Source organism: Leptopilina boulardi, unplaced genomic scaffold, assembly GCF_019393585.1.
Source record: "Leptopilina boulardi isolate dan_hultmark-lab unplaced genomic scaffold, ZJU_Lbou_2.1 LbouV2_208, whole genome shotgun sequence".
NCBI lineage: Eukaryota > Metazoa > Arthropoda > Insecta > Hymenoptera > Figitidae > Leptopilina > Leptopilina boulardi.
Window position 1 is genome coordinate 481,625 of NW_026137761.1, and position 14,087 is coordinate 495,711.

Sequence of the window (14,087 nt, forward strand, 5' to 3'; positions counted from 1 at the left end):
TCCTATGACATATGCTTGTAAATGATCGTCAAATACTGACGTATCTAATACGCTTATAATTATAACACAGTCTTTTTTCGATAAATTATCTTCACAAACATCTTTACAATATAATTTTTCAATTATGCCAAACACCGCAGATGATTTTTTTTCTATCATTAGAATTGATCCTATTATATACTTTCTTTTATTAATTATTAAACAATCCAAACTTTGAAAATTTTTACTATTATTTGGTAAAAGTAATTTTTCTGAAAACGCTAGTGGTATATTCGTTAATTTATATTGAATATCATTTGTCGATAATGATTTGTTGTTTATAAATGTATCAGATAAAGATAACTGATTTTTTAGAGCTAAAGAATAGCAAACATTTTTTCGGTTAAACGTAACTTTTGCATATGTCTTTATTGGTCGATGGTTACCTTCCTAACGTTAAGAGGGCCTACTTTTTCCATTATCATCGCATAATGAACCAGAAAGTGGTGTTTTGGTTTTAAAATGTAACCAAATAATTTAATATATAATGAATGGTGTTCGAAAACTAACTGTTTCATGGATTCACAGTCAGCCTTTGTTATACTATCTTTTAAACTTAAAATAAGAATTTTTCTTAAGAGTTGGATTAGTTTCCAGTGCTCATCATTTTGGTCTTTAACCAAATCGCCAAAAATCAAGGGAAAATTCGAAAGAAAAGACAACATTTCAGAACCGGACATTTTGATTTCTTAACTTTGTAAATGAGCTAAACTAATCGGTGGAGGTTCATTGCCGTCATAGTGAAACCACTTCATTTGCCAATTAAGTTCATTAAGTGAAAAATAGCGTTTAGAAAATATAAAATAATTCAAAGCGGAACGCATTTCATATCGTGCAATACCTTCAAGTATATCGTGCAGAACATCAACACTGTAATTTTTAGTGACATGATATGAATTTAAATTATTGAAAAAACAACTTTCATGAATACCCGTTAGTTTAAAATTATTTAATTTTACATGGTTTTTGTATTTTTCTCTGTCTCTTAAAAGTGAAAAATTTTCTAAACACATTTTCGAAGCTTGTAAACTAGATGCAATACAAAAACGACAGTAATATTTAACTGTAAACCCTTCTGTAAATCCAAGCATTTGATTTAATCCGAGATTATCTCCAACAATTGCGATGACTTTAAAATATACACGAAACTTTTTACCGTTAACTTCTATCTCAATACCTTCTAAATTTAATTTATTTAATTCAGACACAAGCCTTCCATAAATGACTTCTTTCTTTACAGTTTTAGCATCATCAGCGTGATATAATTGAACCAAAAATATGTTTTCTAATCTTGAACGAAATTCAGGTGGAATGCCAAGAAGAACAGCATAAATCCCATTTAATTTGTAAATGCCTGCATGCGATCCAAGAGGATTTGCAGTTTCAAAAGCATCTTCATAAAGCAAAAGAGGAAATTCAATTACTTCTGACGGATAACACAATTTTGATTTCCAAAAATCGGTTTGAATGACATTAAAAATTTCATTATTGTTTTTTCGCAAATCAAGACAATAATTTTGTACAGTTTCAAATACATACGGTAACTCAAGGAATGTTTTCAATAATTTTCCTAACGGTATAAATTGACCATTTAATTCTTTGCTAATAAGATCTCCAAATTTATCTTTATCATCAATTGTCCCAAATAATAGTTTTTCTGGTTTAATAAAAAAACCCATTTCTTCAAAAACGTTAAGTCTTTTATATTCTGTATCTATCGGCTTCATGACATTTTGCTGTTTTTCTATTTTATTTATAATTTTTACTTTATCGTCTTGAGTTGCGCAATTAAATATTGATATTTTTAAATCATTAAAGTAAGTATTATTGAGAAAGCCATCCGTAGATGAAACAACTGTTTGAACATGTTTTCTAGCAATTGTGGGATCAGCGTAAATTGTCGAAATTATTTGTAAAGCATCTGTGAATAGAAGCGATTCATCAAGAAATATTTTTTCTTGTGTCTTAGATTCGGTGGTTTCAATATAAGGACTTGAATCGGAACTTTCTATAACCTCATCAACAGTTTGTAAAGAAATATTTTTTTCATCTGCTTCAAAAATTCTTATTGAATTTGTGTGATTATGCATATGTTTTGTTGAAATAGATTGGGAACACACACTACTTTTAATAAACATTTTTAAATGACAATGCGTTTGGAAGTTTCGAATTTTATACAAACGGTAACTATTTTTCCTTATTAAGTTATGATACTAAAAATAAGCGAGAACGATTAAAAACAAAGAAACTTGTACGTTAATTTTGTACTTTTATAACTTTTTGAAGTTAGATTTTTAAGCACGTATTAAAATAACAATAAGTTAAACTCCATAATAAATTATTTAAAAAACGAATAATTCAAATTAAGCCTCTAGGTCTACCTCGTGGTCTTCTAATAACATCGGCAGCTTGCAGTACTGCATTTTCCATTTTTCGTTCCCCGTTAAGCCTTCGCATTCTTCTATTATTTATCCTTCCTCTTCTTCTTGGACCACCTCTCAGACCGCGACCTCGCCCTCGATTATTATTAACAAGAGGGAACTGTCCAGCATTTTCTCCAACTATTTCATTTTCCACAACCACAACTTCAAGGGGGATCATTGCATCTAATAAGAATTAAATGCAAATAATTCACAAGAAATTTTCACTGTAAATGTAACCTAATCATTATATGTTCCTCTATATATGAAATTATTTTCATTTTAACTTTGACATCGTTATATACCTTCTGCAAGTTCATTCTCCATTAAATTATTTTGCACATTCTGTCCTCTGTTCAATCGAGGTCGAATTTATTCCAAATCTTTTATTTTTAAGAAGTAAGTTAATTTCAAATTTAAGTAGTATAAATTTTATATATAAAACAACGAAAAACAAAACTTTAAATTTAAGAATAATTTTCTTGCAGTTATTGAAGAATATTTCCCATGCATTTTAATCTTATAGTTGAAGCATAATACACTTAAAATAAGAATATTTTTAAAAGAAAAGTTTTAATAATTTAAGAATTCTTTCTTATTTTAAGAATATTATTATATATTTTAACTGCAAAAATAAAATAAATGAAAATAAGCGCCAAGATAATATTCTTAAATTTTAAGTTACGTTTTTTCAAAGTTTATTCTGCTAAGTAGAATGTACCTGGAATATTATTGTTTGGTTCCATAAGAGCAGGGTCAATTAGTTCAGGATCTTCAATTTCTTGTTCTAAATTTTCAGGAATATCTACACGGATCAATATTCAATTAGAAAAACAAAGCGACCTTTCTAACTTTTAAAGAAGCAAAATACAAGCCTTTTATCTAACTCATCGTTTTTTACTTTTAAATTTAAATCAGTGAAACTTTCTCACATTGAAAGAAATTTTTATTTGGTTCAAATAATTGCCAGAGTCGAAGTTCTGAGTTTCCTTTGATTTTCATAAACTGATTGATTGATTTTCAAGAATCTAAGAGAACCAGGATGAATTAATGGAAAATATAAAAAATAACGAAGTTTTGTTCCCACAAAGTGCGGGTATTTCAAAGTTTGCACCTTTAGAGAATTAAAAGGGAATCAAAAATGATTCTCCATTGATTTTCTATGATTATTTTTTCTTTTAATTTTAATATTTTATTTTGCAATTTAAATGGTGGAATAATAATTTTCTGTTAGAGAGAATTTAAGAGAACAGAGAAAAATTTTGTTTCAGAAAAAGAGAAATATAAAGAATTAAGGACAGTAAAAGATAGACAAGAAAAGCAAAAGAGAACCTGGAGAATTAAAAAAGAATTATTTATATATGTAAAAGAATTAAAAGAGAAGCAATAGAGAACCAGCAATAGAATACCAGGAGAATAAAAAAATCAAAATTCCGATTTAGGCGGTTGCTTGACTATTATCAGATAAATATCTATTTGAATCAAATATTTTTTAATTTAATCAAATAAACTGTATTCAAATCAATAATTTCATTGTTAAAACAAATAAAATTTAATTAACCAAATAATAGTTATTTGATACAAATAAATATTTACTTAATTAAAATCAAGTAACTGATTATTTGAATCAAATTTTTTTCAGTTCATTATTTATGTCGCAATCTTAGAGAAAAAAATTTTCTGTGCATAATATTTTTTGTGCTATCTACTGGACTCAATTGAGGTCTGCGCTATCTAGTTTGTATTCAAAAAGGACTCTGCTTTTGGCGACTTTTGAGCAGGGTCGGTTCCAGACAAGGTTTTTTGGTTAAGAGATAAGAATATCATTTTTTGCTCAATGTAGAAAAGACATTACTCAGTCTCAGTTGTGATTCGCACTCTTGCCTTCTTTTGAAGCTAATTCCAGATCTTAAAAAGTCTTCTAAAGAGAGCCTGCATACACGCGCAATAAATAAATGAGTATAAATTTTAATTTCATGTGGAAAGATTATTTTACTTTTCCACAGTATGTACTTTCATGAGATTTGACTGATTGTTAAAATATATGTTGATTAGTAATTTTTAAATTCTACCTTCCTAGGTCAAAATTATCCTGGCATTGCATGATGTGTAAATCATCTAAAACGTATTGAGGTTTTCTACGACGCCTTACTTGATGCCCTTCTTGTATCCGTTGATGATCCAGATCTTGCCCATTGATATAGATACTTAATCGCTCTAATATATTTTAATTATAACTTATTAATAATTATAATAATTTAATTACAAAAAATCTATATGCCAGTGTTTGACTGTGTATTCATTAAATTGTACACACGGAAAAAAATGTGTTAACTGATTTTCATTTGCTGTTCTTGCCAATAACTTAGTTGCTACAGTAAATAAAATTTACTAAATTAGCAAATGACCGCTTTTTATAAGTTATAACTAATATTAGCTAAAATTGTTAGTTACTATATCAAAATATTAGCTAAAAACTAACTTTTAGTACAAACAAGCGTTTTTTCTGTGTAAATAACAAAAATTTTAAGAATACAGAGAAAAGTATATTTTCTATTATATGAATAGCTCATTTTTAGCTATGGTGGCTAATAATTAGCTATCACAGCAAAAAATATTACCTGTAAAGAGTTAATTATTAACTGTATTAGGTAAAAGTAATTGCAATCCATATAATAGCAATTGGAGTTTACTAAGGTAGCTAACTCTTAGCCAGGGTAGATAATTTTTTTCTACTTGCATTAAATTCAAAGCCATTCTCAAAACAAACGTGTCGTGTCGACATTTTCGCATAGATACAAGATACATGAAGTGAGTGAGTGAGTGAGTTAGAAAAAGAAAGAGAGTGAGAGGGCGATTAGGAAAATCTGTCTGACCCTTTGTCATTTTAAATTTTTATGAATTATACTGTGAATATACTTTATGAAGATTTTGACTAACTTATTTAGGCAAACACTGACATAAAAATTTTAATTTACTACCGAGAAACTTGTAGAAATTTTGTTTGTTGCCGATTCTACATTGCAGTTGTCTGTTCATAGCTTCATTATTTGTTCGCCTTGGACAGCGATAAACACATACAAACCCAGCTCTTGGGAGCCACTGATTTCTCATATAAGCCATGAATTCGTGAATACGCATGTTTTGTGGACCAATAGCATCTGCATACCTTTGGATTATGGTCAATCCATCTTCAAAGTGTCCAGCAGGCAAAAGAGCTAAGCTCATACACATCCATAAGATATCTGATGGAATATTAGCCAGGCCTAATTTTTTCCATTTTCTTAACAATGCCTATATATAGAAATGAGCTATATTTTTAAACGTCAGATTTTTAAGGATCCTTTTAAATAAAATATTTCTACTAAAGATAACTGATTTAGAATTAGGTTACTGCTGTAAGTTAAGAAAAATATCAGATAATGTTGTCAAAGGATATGTATTATTTAAACGTTACTTAGTATTCAATTAATTATTAAAAGAAACATTTTTCAAATCACATGTGTTGCATCTTGTACTTGAATCAATACTTTTAAAACTGATTTTACATTTCTTTTAACTTACTACGACTCCATCATAAATATGAATGATGTACAACTGTTTAGCTATAGGTCTTGCAGGTATACACTGCAATATTATGAAAGTTAAGAAATACATTTAAGAAATCATTCAATATTGTGTAAATCATTCAAGATTGTGATAAATTTTAATGTTTTACATCAAATGTTCCGTCCATTCTTAGGACACGTGCATTTTCTATCAAATTTAACATTAAATTTGACGCAAACATGAGAGCCACTGAACCATCCTCGGCACGCACTACACCTCGGTAAATACCATCCAAAATGTCTAAATTCATCTCCTCTAATCGGTCACCAAAATTTCCTAAATCATCACCTATTGGCTCTCTGTGATTTGGTAATTGATTTATCACTGCTCCTCTTTCTGATTCAAATGAAACGAGTCGAGCTACTTCAGGTGGAAATCTGTGTAATAATATTTTTAAAAAAATTTTTATAGATAATCAAACATTTAATTTGTTTTAATTCTAAACCTAAATTGGTCTCAAATCTGAAGAAGAAATTATTTTACTTTGAAAACAATCGATAAATTCTATATTTTTTTTCGTGTTTTTCATTGATTAAAAAAACGTTTCTTGTTCATATCTTAAAAACAATGTTTTCATATCTACAGATGATTTCCTTTAAAATTGTACATTTTTTTGATATTCGCAATTAAAGACCCTGAAATCCCTCTAGTAACTAGTTTGAAGTGTATTCAATGAATTTTTCAAAAATAATTTGCCGTATTTAATAAGCGATTTTAAATTAAGAAGATAAGATATTAGATCTATAATTAACGAAAAATTGTTTTAATATTATTAATTAATTTTTTGTCTTATTATTTTATAATTATTAATTTTCAATATTATTTTATTATTAATTTATTAATATATTATTTTTTTAAATAAAAAAATCAGATGATATTTAAAATAAGTCGAAGCCATTTTTGATCAATTATACTTAGGTTAAAGAAAATAATAAAGAATATTTTAAATATTTACTTCTTAAATAAATTTAAAACAATTAAATTTATATATTTTTGATCAATTATAATTAGGTTAGAGAAGATAATAAAGAATATTTTAAATATTTACTTCTTAAATAAATTTAAAACAATTAAATTTATATATTTTTGATCAATTATAATTAGGTTAGAGAAGATAATAAAGAATATTTTAAATATTTACTTCTTAAATAAATTTAAAACAATTAAATTTATATATTTTTGATCAATTATAATTAGGTTAAAGAAAATAATAAAGAATATTTTAAATATTTACTTCTTAAATAAATTTAAAACAATTAGATTTATATATTTTTGATCAATTATAATTAGGTTAGAGAAGATAAAGAATATTTTAAATATTTACTTCTTACATAAATTTAAAACAATTAAATTTATATATACTAGCTAAAAGAAACGCGCGTACACGCGCGTGGTATCTATACTTTTTTATAAAAAATTAAAAATTTATTTTTATTTGACGAAAAGTTATCGGAATTTTGATCTCTCAAAATTAATAATGTTATTTTTGAAATCGTTACTGTATTACTATTTCAACATTATGGTGTTATAATAATATAATACCTATTATTGCACAGTAAATGTGACCTTTAAATTTTGTACTCAAATAAAGATTATATGCTACGATAATCGAATTGTTAGCAATATATTTAATTCACCCATCTCAGGATCCATGCAGGGTGAATTCCTATTTTGTTTACCACAAGTCCACTTAAAATCGCTTTACAATGTTAAAAAGTTCTGGATTCTTTATTTCGTCTGTGATTTCAGCACATATCATTTTATTTAAAGTTTCTGAATCGCAAATTTGTGTACGTAAACATATAGTTAAACGCACATGTGGCAATCCACGCTTTTTTCTTCTCTATGAAAGACGATACATATAAAATTGTAAATGAATAAAATTACAAGTACCTTGAGTATGCTTAAGGTTAACAGTCCATCCAGGATCACCAGAAGGAAACATTGTAGGATATGTCATGGGATCAAAATTTTCCCTAACAATAAGACTAGAAATTATTTTCTTATTATTTTCTGTTGTGCATACTGAATTTACATCAACATGTAAATCCCTCTTCAATTACTGTAGATAATTTCTTCATCTTACAGGACAAATTTTTTTCTTTGGGTATTTTCTTTTCATTCTCAGTTTCAGTAGACAGAACTCTGTTGTCATTTTTACTGGGAAAAGTCTTTAAAAAATATGAAAGGTTTAGTTCACCATTTTGAAGTTCTTTATCTCGATTTATGAAAAGACAATTCCAATCATTCTCTACAAATAGAAATCCTAATATTAGACATTCTAACTGCCGGAAAATGATTTAATTAATTGTTTTCAAAAAATGATATCAAATGCTTCCTCATTATATTATTAGCAGTTTCATAAATTAATCTTTTAATTTACACTGTTAACCAATACCCTACTGAAAATCCCCACATAGGCTCCTATATAGGAAGCCATATGGTTTCCTATACAAAATCGTATACGTAATTGGAACAGGAATTTGAATAGGAAATTAAGTAGGAATTATCATATGAATGCACATTATATCTTAATATCATGTGCAGTAGTTTTCTTCAACTTTTTCGGCTGCGCAATAAATTTTTTTCATCTCTGTAGTCTATCAGGAACCTGTACTATTGAAAGATATATATCTTAGAGTTGAAAAAAAATTCATATTATAGAAATTGAAATAGGAATATACATAGGAATGTACATTCCTGTGTGGATGTGGATTCATATGATAATTCCGACTTAATTTCCTATTCAAATTCCTGTTTCAATTACGTATACGATTTTGTATAGGAAACCATATGGCTTCCTATTTAGGGACCCATGTGGTTTCCCATATGGAAGCCTATGTGGGAATTTTCAGTGGGGTACAGATGTTGCAAATGCTATTGCATTATACTTCACACTTAACTGTATTAATCGGTTGTTGATCAACATCTACAACAAATTCTGTTGGTTTAAAAGGGAACAATCTAATTGAATATTCTATTTGATGAATATTCAAACACCCTGCATTAAGGCTATCAAAACTATAAAGTCTTACTCCATCGTAATAAACACAAATCCAATGACCAGAATTGTTATTACCGCTATAAACTACTTGAATATTTTTATCTCTTTCTCTAATTGGAACAATTAAATCAAGCATTTGTAAATACAAAGTACTCTGCATAATGAAAAAAGAATTTGAATCATTTTTTAATAATTCTTGAAATTTATACATATTCATATCATTTAACATTTCATTTACATTTTCAATAATTTTAAAATCTTCATTACTTAAAATAAAATACTCTTCAATGTTCGACATGGTATTCTTCTTCAACTTTTAAACTGTTGATACAGCCATTTTTCAAAACAAATCGTTTATTTTAGTTTATTGCTTTAAAAAATTTACTTACATGTGTTTCACCTATAAAATATTTCATTAACTATAATTCAGCTAACTAATGCAACAATGATAGTCTTACATGAACGTGAATTAGCGTTGTTTAATCTTTTTCCATATTATATTATTTTCGATAATGATTATTATTTGACTTATTTTCCTCTGCACTTTTTATTAATATTCAAATCAATATTGAACTCACAAAGTATTATTTAACCCATAAAACAACTTCAACCCTTAAAACAATATTCAAACCTCTTTCTATCTATTTAAATACTTTTCCAAAAGCCAGCATCCTCTATTATCAAACAGTCAATATTTTTTTTCAATATCGAAACATATTCAATACCAATGTTATCCAATATTATATTTTATTATCCTCAAAATCCAAATATCTTTAATGCCAATCTTATCCAATACCAAAAAATTTTCCAAAAACCAACTTCCACTGTGGTCAAATAATCAATATTTTTTTCCAATATCAAAATATATTCAATACTAATATTCTGCAATACCATTTTTTATCCTTAAAATCAAAATATCTTTAATGCCAAAATTATCCAATACCAAACAATTTTTCCAAAAGCCAGCTTCCACTATTATCAAACAATCAATATTTTTGTTGCATTATCAAAATATATTCAATACTAATGTTATGCAATATCTTTCTTTATCCTCAAAATCGTAATATCTTAAATGCCAATGTTATCAAATACCAAGAAAACTAAATGGATTGAAGTATTTTTTATATGAAACATTTAAGACAACCAAAAGAAACAAATATCTTCTATACCAATATTATGCAATATCCATATTTTATGCATAAAAAAATTATTCAATAATCAATGTTTTATCTTCAAAATACATATATAATTATTAATACTATATAAAAATAGGAATATATTTTTTGGGCCCAATACAAAAATGAAAAAGACAAATATAATATAAGAAGATTCAACACATGCAGTAAGTTATTGATCGACAAATTGCAGAAAAATATTATAAACTATATAATAATAAAGTTAAGTTACCTGAGACTATTAGAAGCTTTTTTAGCGACACTACTACAATGATGTTGCAACGGTAGACTTATATCAGCATCTTAAATCAGCAGTAGCCGTTTCACTCCATTGAGGAGAAGTGTTATACCCCTACTCTACCAATCCGGGCCTATGTTAAGTTCTCGCGTGAGGCAGATATTACGGTAGGGCTGAGTGGCGTCTTTGGGGATAGATGTTGGTAAGTTAAGTATGGATACACCACTTCCACTCACGGAGATTAAACGGTTATCATCTATATAGCATATACAATAATAAAAAAAATTTCTCTCAACCCAAGGCTGTCAGGACGAATCGAGCAATCACAGATTGGGTCCTAAAAAGGGAAGTGGTATATCCTCACTCTATCGGCCTGTCCCGGGCTCAGACCTCGAGTAAGTCAATTACAGCGGGGGCCTGTGTGGCGTTCTCGGGCTTAATGACAATATTATTTTATGACGCTTAATGAGTTTTTCAAAAAAATTATAAAATTTTTAATTATAAACATTGTTTAATTTATTTTGACATATTCGTTTTCCTCAGAAGTTCACGATTACGAGCATATATTGCTCCAATAATAGTAAATGTTAATATTGAAAAGTTTTATAATTTTAGTTCAATTCAATAAACCTACATGATGTGTTTTAAACCGATTTAACCCAAAGGTGCTGGCACCAAAAATTTTCTTCTTGCTTCTTATTCTCCAGTACATATAACCACATGGTGATTGTTCGGGCCGGGCTGGTAAAGTGGAGGACACAACTTCGCCTTACAGGACAGTATTTAAAAGGTCATGGACCATCTTATGAACCCTCAACCGAAAGCTGTTTTGACAAAAAAAATTTCAGGTAGAAACCTTCGAGAACCCTAATTATCAAAGTAAAGATATGTATGTATATATAATTTAATAATAATGAGAAAATTCAAGTACTAAGAAAATGTGAATGAATGAAGGAATGAATACAAAGATTATTATTCTATAATAAAGATATGTATGTATATATAATCTAATAATAATGAGAAAATTCAAGTACTAAGAAAATGTGAATGAATGAAGGAATGAATACAAAGATTATTATTCTATTTATTATTCTGAATGAAGGAATGAATACAAAGATTATTATTCTATAATTTATCTATAAATTACAAAAATATTTGCAATAAAAAACAGTAGTTGTTAATAAAGAAAATTTAAAGTTTACAATAAAAATACCTTTCGCAAACTTCATCGAAAATTCTTCTCATGGAATCAATACCCCTAGCGTTTCTTACTTCATTTTTTAATTGCATTTTTAAACGGTGAAGGGATAAAGAGTTGGGATTTGATCCATGAAGAAAATGAGCAGTTTCATGAATTTCATTGTTAACATTATTTACTGACAACATTCCTGGACAGGACCCCGAAGACCGCATCGAACATCTATAGATGTACTTTTTTCTCTCTTCTTTGGATCAACAGTTGCAATTGAAACTTGAGTTGGTTTAAGTAGGTATGGCAATTTTTATTAATGCTAAATCTTCATCACTGACACCTATAGAACAAAAAAGAAGATAGTTACTTTGGGAATATACAATTGAAACGTGTATGGTATAAAATAGTCCGTAGTTTTATTTATTGTATTTGAGATAGAAAAATACTCTATTATGTGCGACATTTATACCTATTGATTTAGTTACTGTTTCATAGCAAATATTTCGTTCAACAGCATAAAGTAAAATACGTTTTGCAATGTTTGGCCAAACACTAACAAGACAAGTTGAATTTTTTTGAAGAAATTTATAATCAATTTCCATCTGCAAAGTATCAACAATATACACACATTAACAATATAAAAAATATTTAAAATTACTTTAATTTATTTATAAAAATTACAAATTAATTAAATAAATAATTTTAAATGTTAAAAAACTTATAAATTTTTTTCAAATTAAATTTAAATGTTTAGTTAAAAATCTTTAGTAAAAATTTTATATTTTCCAATTTTGCTCCAAGCTAAGTCTTTAAAACAGGATAGTCATTGAAATATTGCTCAATTGATGATCCCTTTTCTCGATATTCAACACTTGCTTCCCACAACTTAATAAGTTCTGTATGTTCCGGGGTGTTTGTTCTTAATTTATTCAATATTTCTGAATCACTTGGTTTTAAATTTTCATTTTCGTCTTGTTTGTCAGTCAAATCTGTAGTTAATTCTTTTCGACTTTATTTTTTAAAATTATTATACTTGTTAAATATTATACCGCTAGTATTCTTTCTGGTTGGTGGCTTTGCGGGCAAATAGTACGTCTCCTTTTTTTCACTTGAAAACACGGAAGTGATTTCACTACACCAAAATTCAAAAATTTGACGTGTTCTCTTTTTGTCATTTGCTAATAAATGCTCTGTAACTTGAAGGACAAGTTTTTTTCTGTCGTCGCTATCTAATGAGTTCTTTTTTAACAAAGCTTTACCCGTTCCAGTTTGGTTCAAAACGTTTTTTAAAACAATTCCGGCAAAGTTTGCCTCTCTCGAAGACGTATCTTGTGGTGGAACATCCTTCTGATAATCTTGTTCTGCAATAGTCTCTTGGTTTTCGGAAAGATTAGCACCAGTAGCAATTTCTTCAGTGTCTGATGTTTCCTGTATACGAGTAAAAGATCATAATTTTTATAGGTGAAAAATTTACAAATGCAAAGACTTCAACACATATAAACAGTTGAAAAAAATACTTCAAATTAAAAAAATGGTTTTCTAACGAAAGCAAAAGGTAATATAATTTAATTTTAATGTATTTCAAATATCAATAATTCGATTTGAAGAAAAACAAGTTTTCTAATAAAATTTTTAATTATTATAATATTTATTTAATATCTTGCATTTGTTCCGAAATCATAAAATTATACATTTAATCATATTAGAAATAAAAGATAGCTATTTCTGTTTTTATAAAGTTTCTAATATATTGTCTAAGCATAAATTTTAATTACCTGATCATTATTATGAATTTCCTTGCTAAATTCTGATCCTTTTTTAAGGAACTGAAGCCTAGGACCTACCTTCGGGATCAGTTCCTTTAATTTGTTTCCATCAATAGAAAGAAATATTTCGCTTGTTATTTCGTTTGCTATAAAAAATAAAAATATTTATTGTCTACATAGAATTATAATTTGAATAAAATTATTTTACATATTATCAAATTATTCATTTCTCTGATAAAAATGTATAATATGTATAATATATATAATAAAAATGCGATAATATGTAAAATGACACAAAAAGTGAGGTTAAGATTCGTGTAGATTTAACTTTGGAAAAATACTTACCCAGAAAATTCTGGACGTACTCCCCCAACCCCCACTCATTCAATTTCGACGTCATATTTTCGAGATTCGACATTTTTGAAACTTAAAATTAACAAATAGTAGAATAATAAACCAAAAACACCGTGCTTATAACATGCTGATGCAACACCGAGAAGTAAAAGGACTAGGTTAAGACGCAACATCACGAAAATACCAGGCGCATAAACGCATGCGCGCGTCTAACAGTAACAATCGTAGTTGTTTTTACCAAGAGGCTACAGTTAATTTAACGAATTTTTTTTAACAAGTAAAACTTTGTT

The 14,087-nt window shown here is 27.7% G+C and overlaps 2 protein-coding genes across 13 annotated transcripts in view; one reads left to right on the forward strand and one right to left on the reverse strand.

Annotated features, from left to right (window-relative positions):
- The window catches only part of LOC127278580 (potassium voltage-gated channel protein eag), a 1,151,741-nt gene that overhangs the window by 114,757 nt on the left and 1,022,897 nt on the right, over window positions 1–14,087 (forward strand). The gene's annotated exons all lie outside the window — the stretch shown is intronic.
- On the reverse strand, window positions 12,214–13,927 carry LOC127278598 (uncharacterized). Its single transcript, XM_051300397.1, has 4 exons — window positions 13,789–13,927; window positions 13,453–13,589; window positions 12,727–13,105; window positions 12,214–12,279 (listed from the first exon to the last, which is right to left on the reverse strand). Exons 1-4 carry the CDS (start codon window positions 13,859–13,861, stop codon window positions 12,269–12,271), a joined length of 600 nt encoding a protein of 199 aa, XP_051156354.1. The 5' UTR covers window positions 13,862–13,927; the 3' UTR covers window positions 12,214–12,268.